Source organism: Phocoena sinus, chromosome 13 (assembly GCF_008692025.1).
Source record: "Phocoena sinus isolate mPhoSin1 chromosome 13, mPhoSin1.pri, whole genome shotgun sequence".
Taxonomy (NCBI): domain Eukaryota; kingdom Metazoa; phylum Chordata; class Mammalia; order Artiodactyla; family Phocoenidae; genus Phocoena; species Phocoena sinus.
Window position 1 is genome coordinate 49,076,678 of NC_045775.1, and position 17,694 is coordinate 49,094,371.

Sequence of the window (17,694 nt, forward strand, 5' to 3'; positions counted from 1 at the left end):
ACCTGCACTGGCTACTAGGCTTGTCATGACGCACAAAACCCTACCATCTTCAGCTTGACATTGTGCAAGTTATAATTATTCATCCAAATGAATATGTCAGAGCAGCAGCAGCAGACCTCTCATCAGAGCAAAAGAAAAATACATCAAAACATTATCAACCCAGCAGGAAGACAGGGACCATAAGGAAAATTACCCATTTTTAACATGGATGCCACAAAGCCATGCCTATTATTTTACAAAAAGAAAGCAAAATAAAGATCTTCCAAGTTTAAAGTCCAGAAACCCTGAATCCAAAGAGGAAATGCACAAAACGCAGACAAGGAGTTTTTTAAAATCAATTATCTGAAAGCTATTTACAATCTTTTAAATATAAGTTTGCTATTAGACTACACTAGTAACATTTATTTCGCTTAAGAACCACATCTGTTTAAAAATTGTTTAAAAAGAAAAAAGACGGGATCTCCTACAAGCAGAATTGTGTCCAATAGGTCAATGATAAAAGATACACAGCAAAGAAGTTTGATGTTGCTTCATATTTCCAAAATGTAAACTAATATTGCCAACACTTTTATCATATCTAAAAAGACTCAAGAGTTCACACTTGCTGGCAGTATCACCAAAATGCTTACGATGTACAGCTAGACTCTAACAAGAGGCAAATAGTGTATTTTGAAATTTTTCTGAATTTTAGTGGTTTATGTAAAAGAAAAACTGAAATCACCCCAGACCGCCACAAATGAAGATATATCCAAATTCTGTGAGCATATATAAAATAGGTAAGTGTAAATACAATTCCTATCTCATACTTAAATATGAAAAAAAGTGTAACTTTTATAACAGACTTTAGGAGAATATCTTTTCAGAACAAGATATGGAAGATTTTCTCATTCGATACACAAAAAGCAGAAATCACGAAGAAGAGAATGATAAATGTGACCACACTGAAACGTTAAACTTCTGATTGAAAAAATCTATCATATACAAAGTTGAAACACATGCCACAGGGAGAAGACACTTATATCCCATATAACCAATAAATAACTAGTATTCAAAATATATAAGAAATGCTTATAATAAAACACAAAAATTTAGGCAAAGATAAACACAATAATAATGAGTATCAGTTTTTGATAAGAATTAAGGTCACACTAAAATCAGACTAAGACTTAGAAAGGATTTGGGAAAGTAGGAATTACTATGCATTGCTGGGTAGGAGTATAAAGTTATGCAACCGATTTTAGAAGATAACTTGGCAATATTTTGTAATCTCAAAGAGATGCATTCCCTACAATACAGCATTTTCACCTTTAGGCATAAACCACACTAAAAGTCTCACATGTGTAAAAGGAAACACAGAAGGATGTTCACTGCAGCACTGTTTAAGAAAGAAATTGTGAACCACCATATAAGTAGGGCAATGAATAAATTAACTGATGCATTCATATAATGAAATGATATAAAGCATTTAAAATGATATAAGATCATGGGTAAATCTCAGAAACAATGTTGTATAAGAAAGGTCAGACTGCAAAAATATTATAGAATATGGCATAAACAAATGTAGCAAAAAAGTATGCATGGATAGCATACACACCAATTCCAGACAAGTGGTTTACCTCTAGAAAGGGAAAGAAGGAAAGAAAGAGGAAAGGAGAGAAGCAAAAGAGGGGTAAAGTTTTAGGTCCCAGAACATTTTATTTCTGAGAGACAGAGAGAGAGATATCTGAAGCAAATGTGACAAAATATTAAACATGTCAAATTTCAGTTGTGGTTAAAATGGTGTCCAAATTTTTATCTGTACTATACTAAGAATTTTAGTATTTCTTTTAATTTAAAAAAAGGATTTATGACATTCCAGTTACTACTAATTAATTCTGTATTCTTAAAACGAATACAAAAATAGAAAACGACGTATGACCCAATTAAATCTAAATCTGAATTTGAATTAATATTATAAACACTTATTCCATACTTATATGTGCAAGGCACTGAGCTGGTGTTAAGTAGGGATAGAAAATTTAGAAGAAATTGCCCTCTAAGATTTTCTAGTGTTAGAGTCACAAACTAGTTTTGCTAAATGGCAGGATAAGGTAAGTGCTAAACAGTCTTTTTGTGGAGATGCAAACTTTTTCACAGATTAAAGTCTGGGGAAAACTTTTATGATTATCTAAATTTAAAAAACTAGGAAACTCATCAAAAACATATTCCCAAGGTTGAACCTTGGGATTTTAATAAATATTAAATTATAATTTAGAAAGAGCATATCTGGAAAGAGTAATACGATCTAGGTACAATGTTATATCATGACCTCACATAATACATAAAGATAAAGTTTATAGAGCCAAACAGAAAATGCATATGCAATTTATGTATAATTCCAATTTTTTAAAAAACAATCAAAACAGTATTTCTTATACATTTATAACATATATCAGAATATCAAAAGCAAATCACGGGGTTTTTCCTCCCCTTTATTTTGCTGTGTTTTCTTGATTTCCATTGGAAGGAGGGAGACTTTTGTTTTTAAAGAAGAAAACAAGAAAAATATTTTTTAAATATATATGGTATGATTAAAATTTGACCCTTCACAAGACCATTTAAATCCTGTTAGGCTTTTTTTTTTTTTTTTTTAAACTAACTTCATATACAAGACAATTATTACTTTACTCTATATATTATAATTTAAAAGTATAAATTTTCACTTGAACCTACCAAAACTTCATAACAAAAATAAGGGTAGTCTCTATTTAGAGAACATTTGTAAAACGTCACTAGGAATTTTTGTTTCGCTTTGCATAAGAACAGAAAGTTTCTCTTCATTTTGGTATCAATTTACTTGGTGAGACAAGGACTATGCCTGTCATCATTAGACTGTTCTTTGAATCTAACCACCATTCTGCCAGATCTTTAAAAATCACACATGTGAATGTTGATGATGGAGCTGTTGATAATCATACCATATTTTAGCCACATAACGGTACAATTTACAATGCATTCCTAAATACATTAACTTGTTAAATATCAGCAATGTATTGAGAAATTGACAGGAGTAGAAGAATCTCCTATATTCTTTACTCAAAGTAAGAATGTTCCAAAGCACTTACAAAAACAATATAGTCTAAGTTCAAGGATGAACTAAGGACAAACACTTTAAAACAATAAAAACGGAATAGAAATGGCAGGGTTTATATTTTCAGTCATAACTCATTCTCTGAAAAAGATTCTCTGATATTATGTCTGAAAAATGTCACCCAATTTTTAACCTACTGCTCACTGCTTTTATAAAGAGTTCCTTAGGATTTAAATTTAAAGTAAAATTTCTGTCAATAGAGCTTCTTCAAGTTTAACACTCTCAAAGTCCTGTTTATAAATAAATGCTTAAAGAAAACGGAAAAAAATCACTTGTAATCTACAATGGCCACTTATAAGTAAACAGAACGTGCTTTTTAGCTACTTAAAATAAATTTAAGAATTTACCTGTGGTGTCCAGGAAACAGAAAACGAAACAGGAAAATCCACAATACAATCTGGTGATTCTGCAGGGTACTATAAAAAAGCATAAAGTTAGGTCGTTTTTGCTTCAGTGTGACAATTTCACATAAAATATTTTCGAAAAACTGAATATATTAGAAAAAGTATTATAAATGCAAATGTATTATGTATCAATATTTCCATTCTATTATTATAGAGATATTAAGAGCTGATTAACAGTCAAGTTAAGCTCAAAAGGTACAAAGTTTGGTGATTTGGGGGTGCCAAACCAACCGGTTTTGAAAAAAAGAGTAATGAATTAAGTCAGTGTCAGGTCAGCTGCTAATGTGATTTGAGGGGTAAACCACACTGAATCTCAGTTTCTTTATCTTTAAAGTGAGAGATCAAAATGGTTGATATTTAATTTCCTTTCAGTCTAAAATTTAACCTCAAATAGCCTCAGTCACTTGTTAAAAGAGGCAATATTTGTTAAAAGAATCAAGAAATGCACAAAAATGAACACATATAATTATCAATTAAAGAAGTACCTTCCACAAAAAAGCATTTAATTTTAGCAGAAGATAAATAAAAAGAAACAATGAAATGTCTCTGGCTTCTTAAGGGAAAACAAAATAATAGTTTTAAGAAAAATCTTTTCATGGTTGATAAACAGAAAATTAATTACTCAATAGTTTTATACAAAAAGTAATAGTCATAGGACTAACTAGGTTTCTAAGTTAAGAAAGACAAAAGGTAGTTTTTCTTAAAATCAATTTTGTTATTAGAGAATTGTACTACATGATTTCTCCAAGATTCAGTCTGGATTCTTGAAAGTCACACATAATTTTTAAAGTGCTCATTTCTTTCCAATACAAAGCTAAATTTACTAACATGAAAATTAGTTTTAGGGAAACTCCTTTCTCTCATTTGACAAAATGTTTAAAATAAGTTTTAGACTTTCACTTTTTTCAACCTCTTATTTTTAACTACTTTGTTGCATAGCAAAAGGGCACAAAAAATTATCACTATAGTATTTGTCACAAACATCAGCCCATTTGAAATCAATGCTTCGAAAAGAATTAACATTTAGTTACAATGACAGTCTGGTTAAAAATAAACCTATCAATGTATACTCTGACTAATGGTATCTAGCTATGCAGAAGTGATAACACAAAGGTAAATATACAGGAAACCATATAGAAATTTAACAGTGCTCTAATTTAGAGGAAAAAAAGAAAGAAAGGTCTGGCTGGGATTACAGAAGAAGCCCTATTCCAGACAATTCAAACTATTAGATGATGTATGTCAGATTATAACTGCTGCAATCACTGGAAAAACTATTTGTACACTATTTTTTTATAAGGCATGTGATTATCTCAAAGTAAATGCAGGCAGAGATGTTAGCTTTCTCTGGTTTCTAGCGCTGCTAACTAACTTGTGACCTTGGATAAGTCATTTAACTTCTCTGGCTGTTTTATATGTAAAAATGATGGAACTCAACTAAAAGCACTGTAAAATCTCTTCTCCCTCTAAAAAATGTTAATATTCTGCAAAAATAATAATGCACACTTAAAACCTCCTTGGGTCAAAAATGGAATATTTAGGTCACCTTGAGTTGCTGCTATCTATCATCTACTGAGCTGACAATGAACAATATCAACTCTCTAACTTAAACAATCATCAACCCAGCTAAGAGTATGAACTTAAAGTTTACTGTATACAGAGTAGATAAACCAAGTAAAGTGTCTTAACTTTGGAAGTCATTAAGTACATACGGCACATTATGTTAAAAGAGAATATGATCCTACATTCAAATAGGGCTCAGGGTAGTAAATGGCACATATGTACTGATAAAGAAAGAGATCCACAGGGAGTTAAACAAAAAGCAGGTTATAATAAATATAATATGATGCCACATATCTGAGATAACATTCAAATATATATTTTAGGTGTAATTACGCAAACATACAAATATGTATATAATAAATGAGACTGATCCATATGTTTGTGGCTTTACTGTCTATTATGAGTTAAATGTATATATATTGTGTTAATTATATTCACTTCCAAGATCAATTCTGTTTATATAATATAATAAATGCTACATAACTGTATTGAACCTAAAAAGCACAAATTTATACACTTCTGGATGATTTAACATGAATTATGCAGTAGCATCCTAGATACTCATTTCTGGAGTTGTTTGTATTGTAGTACTAACTACAACATTGATAACTGAATATTGTAAAATAACTGTCAAAATTCAGATTATTTTTCAACAGTAAGTTATAGGTATATACAAAGCCACTAGAGACTAACTGCCAAAAGCTTCACTTTAGAAATCCAGGTGACAAGAACAACAAAAGCTCCACCTAAAGAAACTAATTGAAAAATAGAGTAATTTATAATTTTTCATTAATATAGTTTTTCAAGTCTCAGTTGAAACAATTCAGTCAAATCAATAACTGTAAGAGAAAATAATTATTATATAATATTAAGTATATATTTTTGTCACAAACAATATTTTTTAGACTCTATAGTATACTTTTCTATGGAAACATTTAACCCAACCCGAACTGTGACTGGACCCCCCCAGCAAAAGAATACATACAAATTGTGGCAGATTACAAAAACGGCCATCAGAGACAGGGTGCCCAGCCTCTGAAACATATCTGTGATTCGTTTTTCAAGTAGTTCTGATCTTGGCCAAAGCTAAGGAAGCCCTAGGCTACTTCTTTTTTAAAGGAAAGACAAAAATTTCATCTCATGGTTTAGGATGAACTGTAAATACTGCATAAAAATACACCTATAAAAATGACAAAATTCAACTGTTTCTCATTGTATTTCTTTTTGATTTATATACTTACTTTTAAGGGGGGATGTCTAGACAAAATTAGTATTGTTTTCTTTGTGGGTTTTTGGAGACAGTGAGGTAGAGTGGCAGAATTGGGAGAGTATGTATTCAAGAATCAAAACAAATGCATTTCTTTACTACGTATCAAAAAATATCAGATAAAAGAAATAGAGGTTTGTGTATTTACAAAAATAAGCGTGTTGTAAGGTTTGTCAAAAAAGAGCCTGACCCTTTAAAATTCAGTTTGGATTAAGATTTTGCATTATGTACTCTTAACACGTAAGTTTTAGCTTTCACTGTTTTTAACTGGCAATCCCAAATATTCCTAAGAAAGAAATGACCACATCTAAAAGACAACTTTAGTCTCTATGAAAACCAAACTAAACGGACAAATAAAGACTCTAATAAATCATACCAACACAAGATTCATTTACTTTCAGCCTGTCTTTTTTTCTTTTTTTTTTAAAACGCAAATTTTTTTCTTACTAACTCAAATAAAGCTTTCTCTTCTCTCTTGCCAGGGCATCCATAATAGTGCTCACAGCTATCGATGCTGCAAAAACTGACACCTGAAAATATCCTCTAGAGAAATATTAAAAGTGTCACCTTATCTACCTTGAAAAGTTATAAGAAAAAGCAGACAGAATGGACCATACTAGTGGCTACACATCCTCCCTCTCAATACTACCAATAATGTCATTCATCAGAATTAATAATAAAATCTTGTAGGTGTAGTGATAGGCAATGTAGACTTAAATCATTATCTCTTAGTAGAAAAGATTGCAAAAATGAGGCTTTAAAGAAAAAGAATCGGGACAGGATGTATTTTAAATTTTTCATTTTGGTCTTCATAGCTGCAAACCAACTTTTATCAATGTACAAAATATAAACAAATAAAACTTTGAAGAAAATGACAGAACCCTTGCCACTGGCAGTATATGACTCTGGAAGGATAAAGGCAGATTTCTCCTTGATCTTAAAAAAACACACCTTTAAAAATTAAAAAAGAAAATAAAAACTTTTTCATTTAATAAAAATATTCATGTAACTTATTTTACAAAGAAGATTTCTATCCCACTAATTTTTTCTCAAAACTTATCACATATAAATCTCGAAATTATACATAAACATTCTGTGTGTAAGAAAGAGAATGAGTCATTTCTCAATTTGTCTGATATAGAGGCACTATAAGATACCAACTTTTCTGTGTCAGCCAGTACAGCTTTATATATTAATTTTAGCTTTATATATTAATTTTCTCTCATGAAAAGCTTAAATGCCAGGCACATTTTTAAAAAGGACAAACACAACTGATCTTTTCATCACTACAATCTCATGAAAAAGAGTTGATTGATGACTCCTAGGGACAATTAAAAAAAGTCAGATGACCTGGTTTTCTCAAAGTCTAATGTTTCCCCAGTGATTACTAAGTAAATGATTAATAACCTGAACTTGCTTATTCCACTTATTTCTCAAAATTCACAATCTATAATTAAAAACTAAAGACGAAACAGCTATGTTTTGTGCCAATAAAATTAGAGAGTAGTTATTGACCACTAGCCTGTAAGGGCTCTATAAATAGAAGTGTATAACCTTTGCAAAATTTTTAAACAGAGAAGTAAAAAAATTTCAGCCAAGACAACAGAAGAAAGTATGCATATGTGTGTGCCTGTGTTTGAGGGGTCGGGGGAAGTCAGAAATAAGAACAACAAAGGTAATTCACAGTAGGAGTTGAAGACAAAAGACTTTCTTCAGTAGAACTTTACTTGGAATAGTGGACACTTCCAACTCTTTTCTACATAGGATGTTACAAAAATAACATTATGGTACTTTGAGGCTGCCAAACCTTATTTGTAGTATTTCTTTACTGTAAAGTCTATATTTTGATCAAATTTGAATTAAAACAGTGACATGAAATTATAGCTAGGCTTTGGGAAACTTAGTGAATAAATTTTTTGAGGCGTTCCCAAATAATTTTTTTATTTGGTCGTGTCGCACAGCATGTGGGATCTTAGTTTCCTGACCAGGGATCGATTCTGCACCCCCTGCTTTGGAAGCACAGAGTCTTAACCATTGGACTGCCAGGGAAGTCCCCCAAAATAAATTTTAAGTGTCATATATATATATTTTTAGAAGCAACTAGCACTCGTTTACATTGAAAACATTGACAGGGTTCATTTCCCAAAGTATTTCCTGGCCACAGTGACAGTTTAACGAAGCACATACCTTCGCCTTCACCTTGACAGTGATGAGATGCTCTCTACCAGAAGCATCTTCGGCTTTTAACTTGATGGTACTAAAGCAAGCATCCACATACACAAGCCTGGTGAGTAGAAGAGAATAAAAAACGATCACAATAGAGAGGGTGGGGCTGGGGGAAGGGTGAGGTTGGAGGATGGTAGGATTTGAAATGAAAATATTTGCTATATTCCTATTAATCCATTACAAAAACTAATCAGAGGAATTTGTGTATGCTATCCCATTATGCTGCTATAGATTTACTGCCGTTAATACACCAGCCCAGTGCTTAATGCAGTCATAGATCTCTGGATTATTTACAATGTGTGTCAAGGCTCATGCTGTGGTCAGTGAGCACTATGTTTCGGTCTTCCATCGCTGGAACCTTTGGCACACACAGCATGTTCCTGTCAGACTCTACTTATGTACACATTAAACTTCCTGTCAAACTCTTTGATCCATTTCTGTAGTTTCATACAATATGAGACTTTTATGCTTCCTTTATTTGTTTTTCTCCTCAATGAACTTCTCCTTTATTATAAATAATGTTACTGTACAAAAGCCTGGCTAGTATTAGTTCACATACTCAAATTGATCCTCTAAGGAAAATGCTGTATAAGCACAGGTACAGTCTGGTCTCCTAACAATAAATTTTCTTTTTGTGCAATATATAGCTTCTGACACTTAACCTGGGCATGTATTCAAGATGACTAATATTTTAAACACATACCACAAGCACAATTGTTTTGGCTTTAAGTTGCTCTAAATGCATGAATTTTTTACAATGGAAACCAATACCCTTTGAAATATATCATTCTGTAAAAACATGGTCCCTTGAGAAGCATAAGCTACTGCCAAAAAGGTTCAAATTTAGCAGTATATTTACTAGTGAACTGGGCATGTGGATATTTTTTTGACATTTTTACAATACCATTCTCTTGTAACGATAAAAAGTAGCCTAACAGTATTGCACAACTTATCACCCAGACTGATGGTAAAACCTGTTAGGGTTCAAAACTAACATTAGCCTCCTAACCTAGGAGACATTTTTTTAACAACACTATATGCTGTTTAGTCACTGGCCAGATATAATGGTAAAATGGGTCAGTTTCAAGAAGTTCTGGGCAATAAAGTTGTGGAACACTATTTGTAATGAAAAACAGATCTAAATCTGAAGATACATATCTTCAATAATAGAATAAAAAGTAAAACAGAACAATCTTTATCAACAGAAAATTTTTTTTATCATAATCTATAAAAAGTCTAGAGTCTGAGAAAACAAAATTATTCTAGAAATATTTACATAAAAATATCGATGACTCTATATAGTTAATCATTATTTTCTTTCAGCTTTATTTGTAAATGTCTCATATCCCCCTCCCCTCAAAAATTTACAACATGAGACTTTATCACAAGTTTTATCAGTATGACTCTAGGGTTAGATACATGGGCATCTGACTCTTTGAAAACATCAACACTTCAGATTCAAGATGTTGAGATGAGCATATGCATTTATATCCTCTCTCTACTCACACACAGAAAAAAGGAATTTTTAAAAGATATGCATAATCCCACAGTTATAAAAAGCACAAGAAGGAATAGCATCAATCAGAGCAAATTTTCAACAAACTTTATAAAGATGTCAAGTGGTCAAAAGAGCACTGAGTAACGAAAGAGATTAGAGGAGAGAGAAAGAGGGCTCCAGGAGGGAGACAGCTGGCAAAAAAAGAAAGTCTACAGAACAGAGGGTATTACTTATATGCGGGAAGAAATTAAGGAAATTTTTTAAAAATACAAGAAACAAAAATGGGAAGAGAAAATTTTAAACAAAATCATAAACAATAATGCTATGTTAAAAATGGTAATTGCTCTACCATTAGCTTTTCAGTGAAAAATATTTATGTAGTCATAAAAAGTTAAACTGCTTACTAATTACAATTTTTAGAATTCAGCAATAGACAAAGCTAGCAAACTTAATTATAGTTACAGAAACTAATGTAAATATATTTGATCATTGCAATTTAAAACAGAGACAACAAAAATTGAGAAGGAGAAAGATATGAGGGAAGAAACATTAAATTTTGTAATTGCTAATTTGAGAGTAAGAGATACCATCTTTAATTGAACAGACATGAAAGAAGTTTAAGAAATATTAAAGCAAATAGAAGAATAAAAGAATAGTGATGAAGGGAGAGAGAAGGCAGTATATAAACTAAATCCATTTTTATTACAGTAGTTAATCAGTATGTAATTCTGATCAATCAAGCAACGCTGAATATAGGCATATTTTTTTAGAAATACAGAAGTTACTTGTAAACATGAACATTTCAGAGTGTTTGTCTCAAAGTGTAAGACCAGGGATGGGATATGGTATGGAAGAAGCCTGCTGCTTTTCATTATAAGCCCTAAATAGTTTAGAAGCATGATGAATATATACAGAGAGAGAGAGCAAGAAGGAATAGGGAGAGAGAAGGAAAAACTAAACCACCAACTAGTACTTTTCATACTTCTCATTGCTGTTTGGCATCAACATGTTCAAAATCATTATGGAACATCTATAAAATAAGACAGAAATAAACTAAAGTTCTAGTCTTTTGTTTGCAATCACACAAAGTTTAAGATGTAGAAATAATACATTAGAGAAGAACAGGCTTATGCTCAAAATACTGCCCTGCAGTCAAAAGGATCATACGGTTAATTTTGTTAAGCTTTAAGACAAAATTCAAACTTTTAAAAATTTATAATTTCAGGTTAATCTAAGCATGGTCATTTAAAATTAAACATTTTACCCATGTTGATTCCTGTCTACTTTGTTTGGGGAAGAAGGAGAAAATTAACTGTGATTATTATCACATTTAGTACATGTGACTGAGAATGGCAAATGTGCTCTAGTATTTATTCTCAGCTTCTTCCTTTTGGTAATAGGATCCCAGCTACTGTAGCACTCCACCTAAACCGCGTTTTAGCTGGGTACACTCTAACCAGCTAGCAATCCTTCCACTGTCCTTGGGTATCAGCGTATCACTAAATTTTGGCCAATGTACTGCAAGCAGAAGTGATATGTGCACCTTTTGGATCATTTATAAGAAAATCATGGCTACCCCTCCCCCAATCCCTCCCATTCTCCCTTCCTGTAGAGTGGAACTTAGGCCAATATGACCCAGCAAAGACCATGCCAACAAGAACAACCTCTTAGTGCAGCTCTGACCAACAGAACTTTCTGCGATGATGGAGGTATTCTATATCTGCACCATCCAAAACAGTAGCCACTCATCATATGTAGCTACAGAGGACTTAAAATGTAACTAGTATGAATACTAAATCTTTAATTTGAGTTAATTTAAATGTAAGTATCAATAGTCACATGTGGCTAGTAGCTACTATGCTGAACAGTGCAACCAGTGGATGGTTGAAAAGCAAAAGAAACCTGGGCTCTTGGATGACCCTGTGAAACAAAGCCACCAACTCACTCTTGACCACCTGCCTACCTGTGAACTGTTAAATGAGAGACGAATAAAATTCTATTTTGTTTCAAACACTGAGGATTTGGAGTTCTCTTTGTTAACAGCAGCTCAGCCGGTACCTTAACTAGATAATCAATATTTGTATCTATTCACAACAGAAAGGAATATCTTAATGTTTGGTCTACAGAAGAGATATTAAAGGGGAAGAAAACAGCAATAAGCTCTTACAAGTAATATTAAAATCAGTTTGTCTTAAAAAAAAAGGCTATTTCAAATGTTCTCTTTTATTGGTAAGTTGGATATATCAATTTAAACAACATGAAATAAATAATTTCTACTCATTTATTAAAATAATACATTTGGGCAACTTTCATTATTAGAAAGCTCAAATTTTTGAAAAGTTATAAACACATTTAAAACTTATAAGTTTAGGTATTTACTACTTAGCTAGACATATTCCAAAACTAAGAAATTATAAAAACATAAAAATCTAAAGAAATAAAACACTATACTTTTTTTTTGCACTTTACTTTGCATTTATCATTTGCTGCATTTCTTTATAAGTTACTGCTTGCAATAACTAAAATGGCACTAAACAGAGTTAAGGGTTTTTTTTAATTTTATTTATTTATTTATTGGCTGCATTGGGTCTTCGTTGCTGCACACTGGCTTTCTCTACCTGTGGTGAGCGGGGGCTACTCTTCGTTGTGGGGTGTGGGCTTCTCATTGCGGTGGCTTCTCTTGTTGCGGAGCATGTGGGATCTTCCTGGACCAGGGCTCGAACCCGTGTCCCCGACATTGGCAGGCGAATTCTCAACCACTGCGCCACCAGGGAAGCCCAAGAGTTAAGTTTTTTAAACATTTGAAAGGGATATTAATACTTTAGCTTCAGAGAGGGTTTTGTTGTTCTTCTTAATAGGTGAATGTTATCAGTATAGAAAAACAGAATGAATGTGCTTTATACCTCTTGAAATACTGTACTTACTTTGACCAAAAGCTTAAGTTATACAGTTTTTTTCATTAAATATCTAGATGCATTTATGTACTAATAACATCAAAAGGCAGACTGAAGACCTTCATGTTTTAATAAAGCACCAAAGTTTCCATTTCCACTCTCAACTTTAAGCATTAACTACTTCAAAAAACAACCTCCCTAGTTAACATTTTTCCTCCCTGTGTCTTCTGTACACCAGTCTATCCTGCCTTCCATTAACTAGATTAATCTTCCTAAATATCTTTTTAATCATATCAACCACTTGCTCAAAAATACTCAGTGAGTCCCCATCACCTGCATATAAAGAATCCTTAGCCTAACAGTCAAGACCTTTCAGTCCGGCCCTAATATTAATCCTCTTATGTGAGCAACTGATCCACTCTGAAGTCCAAAAATGAACTGCACATTTCCATCACTACAAAGTTGCCTCCCCCATTCCTACCCTTTTAAGGCTTTCTATATTCCTCCCAAGCTTTCCCAATATCTACTTCCTCTCAGAACTTCCTAAATTATCCGTAGCGCAAAAGAACTTCACCTTTCTCTAAACTCTCATACTGCTCCTTTTCGTGTTAAGTTTTGCCTCCCAATCAAATAAGCTTTTTTTTTAATAAGCAATATGAAAGTTTTATTTTTCTATGTATGTGTCAATGCTCTATGTATTATATGAACATAAACAAGCTGCTGTCAGACTGGTTCATATTTACTGATTCGCACCTAAGTTTTAAACAACTAAATGCAAATTCTGTTTAACTAGATACTCTAAGCATATTACCAATGTTTAGAAGGACAATTTCTTCACTATCATATAATTTGCATTCAGTGATTTGGATATATGTATGAGGTAAAAGCACTCTATTTATAAAGGTCATTTAGAATGAAATTCATACTTTTAACATCTATACTCTTATGCATTATACAACAAAATTATCATTATGATTATAATTAAATCATAACACTAATTATATGTTGTAAAACTCATATATAGTCTGACCTTTTGGTGAACTAGTATCTCAACAACTTTATATTTACTTTACACAAGGAATTATTTGAGTCACATAACTTATGCTTCTTTTCAACCCTTATTACTAAGCATCATTGGTTGCATTTAAAAAATGAAGAGTATGTGGCTCTGAGAGGTTATGTGACTTGCCCAAGGTCACACAGCTGATAAGCCAGAATTAAAGCCCTTGTCTCATTACTGGAATTAATTTAGTATTAACAAGTATCTCCATTTCTCCCAATGTTATGTAATTCTTTGAAATGCACTGAGAAATTATAGAGGATATCGCCATCAATGAATTAAGTCCATTTCAAAAATATTGGACTTAATTAAAAATCGAATTTAATACATGTTGACAATCTTTCAGCAGCACAACAAATTTAGTAAAACTCAGCTCTTTCGCAAAATAAATTTAAAAGGCCAAATAGTTTAATTCTACTCACTCTAAGCGATAAATAATACGCTACATTAAAAAGGACAAAACCATCAGGTCACTACCCCCTGTTTGAATCATTTAAGCTCTGAATTATCTAGGACCATGTGATTACTAAAACAAACATAAGATATCCTATAAATAAAGTGACTATGCATTTCTTTTGAACTGGGACACTTTTGAGACTAAAAGTGGCCATGATAAAAGGCATAAGTTAGGACTATCCTAGGTAAAGTGGGATATAAATCAGCCATTCTATAAAGCAAACAAAGCTTTCAACTTCAGGACATTCTTAATACCAAACAGAAAATCCTATTAAACCCCAAGAATTCTGTTTAATTCTTACTGTTTTAATGAGCCATTCTGTAACATAACACAAGCAGAAGTTAATAGAAGCCCACCAAGACACTTTTTTGCATCATCCACCTTTCTGAGCCAGTATAACACCCAAAATCATCCACAACTTCATCTTACCCTTAGGACAACTTGCTGTTTTTAGTGTGTTTTTAAAGAAGTTGAAACAAGTATAGAAATTACAATAATAGCAATCAAACTTAAGATCAGCTAATTCTCAATGTCATTTCTATTAAAAAAAAGGTATATGAATATAGAGGAAAAAGGAAAGATTTCAATATTTTAAACATTTCCTTTTTTCTAACTTAATTTTTTATAAAGCTTGATATTATAGAACTGATTAGATATGTCAAGTATGTAATTTAAAAACACAGCAAGGTTTTCCTTACCTTAAAAAAAAAATCCTTCTTTTATTATCAGATTTTACTATTCCACTAACAAATCTACAAGATTATTATTTAGAGTGTAAGTAAAATATAGATTTTTTTTTGGTCTAGGAGTCATGAAGATTCTGAAAATCCATTTAATTTGTCATGCAAATCATTATGTGTCATTTTAAGATATTTTAAATTAAGAAGCTAGACAGCTGCTCAGGCATCACCTCACAAAGTAACAATTCTAGCATGGGGACAGCACAGTTCAGGTCTCATCTGTAGCTCTGAGGGTCCTGAAACCCAGTATTATCAGTGTGCCAAGTATACCAGGCCCGATTTAAGAATTAAGTCACAAAAATAAAACTGAAAGGAGATGTTCTTACTTCGCCAGACAGTGCTGGATAAATACGGACAAAATCATACTATTTGGCTTCTCACAATCAATCCATGCAGACAACTTCTCTTCTGCTAACACACTGTTTATTTGTAAAGACTATGAAACTAATGATTAGGTAACAGCAGGTATATTCTAATTCAATCATGCATCCTAGTCACTATAGTTAAACTATGAGCTTTCATAAATCTAAGCAACAGATTTCAAAACTATCATTTTGCACATGGCCAATTTTATCCGTGGTGCGATAGTCACACTTTGAGGCTGAAAACTAATAAAAACTATGTCCAAGTACTTGAGGGAACTTTACTAAAGGCTCCATACCAGAGCTATCCCCACAGCACAACTCCAGGGAGCCATCATTCACGCCAAAGCCTGAGCACTGTTATGCAGCCAGCCTTGGCAATGTACACTCACCTCATATACAAAGCTGGGGATGAAAATATGTATCTTGAAACTTATTCTGAGAATTAAACAAGAACTCTATAAAGTAGCTAGCAGGAACTTAAAAATGGAAGTTCCTATATATAATAATCTAAGGAGGAGACAAACATTTATATTATGATGAATGCTATGGTAGAGGCATTCATATCCTTACCTTTGGCTTTCATCTATTATCTAAGTTAGAGACCTGTTCCTTTTCTCCACTATCAGAACAATGTATATAAAGCAAAGCAATGTCAGTACTTCCTATTTATCTATGAAAACATTTATTCCATAAAATATTTTATATACTTGCACTATTTCTCTTATAACTTTGTTGCTAACAGCTCTCAAAAATCCTATAAGTATATACCATAGTACCTATCTGAGTTAGAATTAAGTACTACTGGGATTCATCTACTTAAATTCTGACTCTTCCACTAGATATAAGTTCCATGAGGAATCTTAAGTCTTGCTTGTGTATCTTCACTGCCTTACATTATAGGCATTCAATAAATAATAGGTGGGAAAAAATGAACAATTCAAAAATCTGATATTTGCATACTCAATGCTTCAACTGATTTTCATTACTGGAGTTCTCCCAATAATGTCACATCTGCGTAGAAAACTGCCTCAAACTGACTATATCAAAATAACAGAAATAAAACTAGAAGAACATTTCTTCTTCCCTTTCCAAACCCTTCCTCCATTCCTAACTATCCTCTAAACACTGAGATCTTAACATTTAAGCATCAGAAAATAAGTCAAAATAATTTTTCTCTTTTCTATCACTTTAAATCCAAAGAATGATCAGGTCCATAACATCAACGCCTCAAGAATCTTCATAACTTCAGCAGAATTGTTAAGAGTACATCTCAATTCATTACTTGTCTTCTGTCTCTCCCCTCCATTGTTTTGCTAAATTTTCTAAAAAAGGTTTCATCCATCCCAAATCCTATTCAGGAATGATACCTTATCAAATAAAATGTAATTTCATGAATACGCATTAACCGGTCCTCAATATCACCATAATAGTACATTTAAAATTATATGTAACATCCATTTCTGGCTAAAATGGAGTGCCTTACTGAAGACCAAAACTTCCACTGAGAACAACTAAAGTAGCCTGATGAAAGGGAAAAGAAAATAAAAAGTTTGAAGATGTCAAAAAATTGCTAAAGCAACCAGGACTTGAAGGACCAAGGTCCTGAAGAAGGGGGAACAGAGGAGACGTAAGCCAACACTTCAGCCATTTTTCCTTCAGGGTATTTAGCAATTCTGGGCATAGGGCAAGAAAAGGAGGATCTGGGTAAATGGCACAGGCAGAGAGCTACTAGTAAGTGGCAAACAAAAAACAAAAAAATCAAACCAAAAAAACCAACAACAAAAAAACAAAACAAAAACCCTAACAGCATTTCTGGCAATCTCTTGAGGATAGAGAAATAAAAATAACAGACTTAAAGGGCCAGAATCTGGTGAAAAGGTAGGGTCAGAGACTGCGGCCGTATATTCTGGCAATTTTCCATCAAAACTTTTAATAAACTGCAAGGGATAAGAGGATAAAAAGCCAAGCAGTAAGCCAATGAAAAAAAAGGATAATATTTAGAAATCTCATAATACTGAGGAGAAATTTATTAGAATTTAGAACCCACCAGTGGGAAAAAGTCCCAGTGAACATCCCTAAGCTCTCAGTGG

General features: G+C 32.5%; 1 protein-coding gene across 2 annotated transcripts in view; it reads right to left on the reverse strand.

The window, feature by feature from the left end:
• The window catches only part of FANCL (FA complementation group L), an 83,431-nt gene that overhangs the window by 42,727 nt on the left and 23,010 nt on the right, over nucleotides 1-17,694 (reverse strand). For both annotated transcript variants that reach the window (XM_032652938.1, XM_032652939.1), the window contains exons 6-7: nucleotides 8,552-8,648; nucleotides 3,478-3,546 (exon numbers count right to left, since the gene is read on the reverse strand). In XM_032652938.1, the coding sequence (XP_032508829.1) occupies nucleotides 3,478-3,546; nucleotides 8,552-8,648 (166 nt within the window). The remainder of the gene's footprint in view (nucleotides 1-3,477; nucleotides 3,547-8,551; nucleotides 8,649-17,694) is intronic.